The 4,699-nt window shown below is 33.2% G+C and overlaps 1 protein-coding gene across 1 annotated transcript; it reads right to left on the bottom strand.

The window, feature by feature from the left end:
• Positions 1-396: 396 nt before the first annotated feature.
• On the bottom strand, positions 397-2,995 carry LOC133824303 (glutamate decarboxylase 4-like). The gene is made up of 7 exons (XM_062257183.1): positions 2,775-2,995; positions 2,473-2,677; positions 2,071-2,271; positions 1,763-1,977; positions 1,402-1,655; positions 1,256-1,308; positions 397-1,156 (listed from the first exon to the last, which is right to left on the bottom strand). Exons 1-7 carry the CDS (start codon positions 2,858-2,860, stop codon positions 677-679), a joined length of 1,494 nt encoding a protein of 497 aa, XP_062113167.1. The 5' UTR covers positions 2,861-2,995; the 3' UTR covers positions 397-676.
• Positions 2,996-4,699: the final 1,704 nt, after the last annotated feature.

Below are 4,699 nucleotides of genomic sequence, written 5' to 3'. Positions count from 1 at the left end.
TACCACTATCAAAATCATTTTTTGTTTTGTTTAGCGATGTGGTGGTGACTACTATCAAAATGACTCATTACTCTCTAATAATAATCAGATATACAATTTAAATATATAATAAGTTACTTGACCTAATAAACCTGAATTTCTTTTTTTTTTAAAAATAGACATCGTAATGCTAATCGATTCTTAGCCGGATCTAAAAATAATTAGAGTTGAAAACAAAACAAAAAATGATTTTGCTAGTGGTATCTCTATTTTTTTTCGATAAGAAAAACCAATGAAATTAGATGAGGTTCCATTAGTTATTAGACCAACCATTAACCATACAGTAAAAGTGAACATCACACAGACTAAAAAAAGATAAATAGTAGTAAAATTAAACAGTACATATAATCAATATGATTAAAATAACAAAGACAATTTTATTAAATTTTTGAATTATAGGAACAAACAAACAAAAAAACATATATCATCATGTATTTGGTTACACAGCACTGAGAACAACACACTGCCATATCTGAGAGAGAAAACATTGGTCAATCTCCTCAAGTAGGAAAAAATAAATAAAAACAGAAAACAAAACCTTTGATTTGATTAAATGTAGTTAATATTGTTTACTTGCAAAAATAAATGGCTTTTAACGACATATGTCGTTAGTTAAACTCTCTTAATTAATATATAATCAACTGCAAGCGAGCATTATCTTATTATCAGCCTTCTTAGCCATGACGATGTTCTTCCAGTGAGTAGCAATGTCCCTCTTAATCTGATCTTCTCTCTTCTTCGTCGCCGTAGCAGCGCCGTTGGCCTCGTCGCTTTTGCCGTTCCTGGCCGGAAGCTTGTCGAGTTCTTGCAGCACCTTGCAGATGTCAATGACGAGGCGCTCGGCGAGGGTGCGCGAGAAGTCTTCCCTTATCACAACACGAAGCAAGCTCACGTGGCGAGCGTCAGCCGGCATTGTGTAGGCCGGAACGATCCACCCGAAGCGGCGGAGCAGCTCCGAGACCTCGAACTCGTCGTGGCGGCTCCTGTCCTTGAGAGAGAACGCCACCACCGGAACACCCATATCCTTTGACAGAATCTCGAACCGACCTGTTTTCTCAAGTCCTTCCTTCAACACCATTGCGTTTTTGTGACAATTTTCCATGATGTTACGGTACCCCTATATATATATATGAAATAAAATCCAAATCAAATCCATGTAAAGTCATATATTAATAAAATGCACTTTAATGATATTTGTAAGTAGCTGGGGTCTCACCTCAAAGCCCAATCGGATCAGTTGATAATATTGAGCAATAATTTGACTGGAACCTGTCAAAGGTAAGTATATGATACAACACATGAGTAAAACTAATTGATTAACAATGGAAATAAAGAAAAATATATAAAGTTTTTTATAATTACCTTTGGAGAAATTGAGAGTGAAAGTGGGTTGGTCAGCACCAAGATAGTTGATGTGAAAGATAAGCTCTTCAGGCAAGTCCTCCTGGCTCCTCCAGACGACCCACCCAACGCCGGCGTACACAAGCCCATACTTGTGCCCACTCACGTTGATACTCTTCACCAATGGAAGCCTGAAATCCCATTCCAATTCTGGGTAAAGGAATGGTGCGATGAACCCACCGCTAGCAGCGTCCACGTGGATTGGGGTGTCCCAGCTGCATATGCACAAAATATGTAATCAATAAATTAATCCAATTAATGATTTTAGATTAAAACATATAATTAGTGAAAACTTATTGAACTGATGATATAACCAACGTACCCAGTTTGGTTGTTCTTTTCAACCAAGAGATCGTTCAAGAGCTTGACATCTTCGAATTCACCGTTATAGGTTGAACCCAAAATAGCAGCAACACAGATGGTGTTTTCATCGACCATTTCCACAGCCTTGACTGGGTCCATTACGTAGTACCCTTCTCTCACCTTCACTTCCTTAAGCTCCACTTCAAAGTACCGTGCAAACTTCTCCCAGCAAACCTATAAAAAAAATACAATATTATATAATTATAATTTGACTTGATATATATATATATATATGGAGTTAAAATTAATTAATGAATAAATATATACCTGGACATTGGCACCAGTGACAATGTTGGGTTTGTCATAAGGTTTACCCTCAGCTTTGCGCTTGTTTTGCCACTTTCTCTTAAAGGCAAGGCCAGCAAGCATTATAGCCTCGGACGACCCAACTGTTCCCACTCCCACTGCGGCCTCATTTTCATCCAATGGCGCATTGAATAGATGTGCTATCATGTTCACGCAACGATTCTACACATATAAAAATCAAATTTAATATATATAAAAAGGTGGAAAAAAGGAAAGCATTTTTTTTAACCATGGTTTTTCATAGTGGTTTTGGTCAATGCCGCGTGGTATATGTAGTTTATTTTGGTAAAAGGAAACCACAGCATCCCAAGTGCTTGATTTTCGAAAACATTATTAAAAAGAAGGAAAATAAATAATGTATACCTGAAGCTCAGTGGTGACAGGGTACTCATCCATGTCGACATAGTTCTTGTTCATGGAGTCCATAACGAGCTTGTCGCACTCAGGCTCCATCCACGTGGTCACAAACGACGCCAAATTCAGCCTTGGCTTCCCATCGAGCATTAACTCGTCGTTGATCATCTGGTACGCCACCTCCTTCGGCGTTGAATTTTCCGGAATCTCATACCTGCACCACCGCACACACATAATTAATATTATTATTATTAGTATAATTATAACACATATATAAAACACAGTTTACATAAATAATAAACTGTTCTTACTTAGCAGCTGAGTCTCGGACGTAGCGAGACGCGAAGGTGGAGTGGATGGAGTCATTGGATTCGGAAAAAACTCTGGACAAAACCATGTTTATTGTTTTGGTGTGTGTTAATCAGAGATGGTGTTTCTGATAATGGGGGAGAGATTGGTTGGAATAGAACGGTTTGTGTGATTGTACTAATGAGCGTTTGAGCTTAATTGCTTTGAGTTGTGGTTTTGATGAGTCTTTATTGGGTTTGTATTTATAGTTTTTTTTTTCATACCAACGAAGGAGACTACGAAGACACCTTTTTTAAAAGGGTGTACTTTTCTGAGAAAAAAGAACGAAATAACTTGACCAAAGAAAAGTTGAATAAAAAGTCGTAATGGGAATTAATTAAGATCAAATGGACCACGTGAACTGAGATATCAATTTTTGATTACTTGTTCACATTTTTGGTGGCATCACAGGGATTAATTCTAAATTTTTGTGTGTGGGAATAGTATATATGATTTTAGGAACTATACAGACCGTTGAATCGAATGACAACATCTGCACCGTTTGATTTTGTACAGAAAATAAAAAGTGGTTTTATTTTGGTTCTGGTGGACCATATATAGTTTGAAGAAACTTGTTACCAATAGTGATAATTTGAGACAAAACGGAATAAATAAATTGTTATATAAAATTTAGAGCATCGAAATTGTATACTTTCAACTATTAATCTTGATAGTTTCGATATATAATTCTAGATCTAAAAAAAAAAATAACGAATTAAAGATGTGTACTTTATTTATAGGTTGAGGTATTTCATCAGAGTATCTGTCAAATATTATACAAAATCGAATAACAAATTATATTGAATATTAATTAAAATATTTATCAATAAATAAAATATTAATTTTGATATATTAAATAAATTTAAATTAATTAGTCGTAATATAATTAATTTTATATATCATATAAATAAATATTCTAACAAAAACTACCTATTAGTGGTCTGGTTCTCAAATTTTAGGTAGTTTTATTTGAAACAACAGAGGTAATAATAAACAATTTGTGGTGCTCGATTAACAACAACACTTGCTACCCTTTTATTATAATTATTATTTTTATACAATAATACATGTAAAGGGCTTTATAAAAAATAAAAACTTTATTTAGAATGTGAACAAAAATTAATAAGAAAAGTCTGATAGTGGACTACTCGTAATATTTATTATCATATTTAAAGGAAAAAGAAAAAGCAAAAGCAATAGCCGATAAGGTGTTAATAATGGAATGGGTGGCCTGCGGTTTCTATTCTAATCAGCTTTTTTTGTGAACCCACCGTCATCTAAAGTCTGAGGCTTAAGAGGTTTCGTGGACGAAACGATGGGAATATGAATAATAATAAAGTCATCTCTAGACTAGATTCCTATATTTCTAATTTCATATTAATAAATTTTATTGAGACAATTTATTCCTTACTCAAAATAAAAGTAAAACATTTTATTGTTCTTTGAAACTAGCAGTGTAGTTTTCAAATTCACGAACTCGATAATATGTATGAACCGAATCAAATAGTGGATTTTTTTAGGTGAGTTATTGCATTAGTTTCATTCTCATTCAATGTAATTATGGTGATGGTTTTATATAAATATTTTCTATATAATAAATGTGTAAGTAACAAAAATTCTTCGTTTTAACAGTTTTTATTTTTTTTCGTTAATTTTAACAGAATATTCTTATATTTAACGGTAGGATTGAAATATGACTTAAAGTTAAATAACATTAAATAAATGAATAATTAAACAAATTAAAATATAATATTTTTTAGATATTTTACAATAATGATTATTTAAAAATAATAAAATCATATATTTTATAACGTAAATAAACATGACTAATTTTGTTTATGTGCGTGGAAATCAACATGTTTGAATCTAGTTTTCAGTACTATAAACT

The sequence above is a fragment of the Humulus lupulus genome, chromosome 3 (assembly GCF_963169125.1).
Source record: "Humulus lupulus chromosome 3, drHumLupu1.1, whole genome shotgun sequence".
NCBI classification, from domain to species: Eukaryota; Viridiplantae; Streptophyta; class Magnoliopsida; order Rosales; family Cannabaceae; genus Humulus; species Humulus lupulus.
Note: the sequence above shows the minus strand (reverse complement) of the source record. Positions and strands in the feature narration are given on the sequence as shown.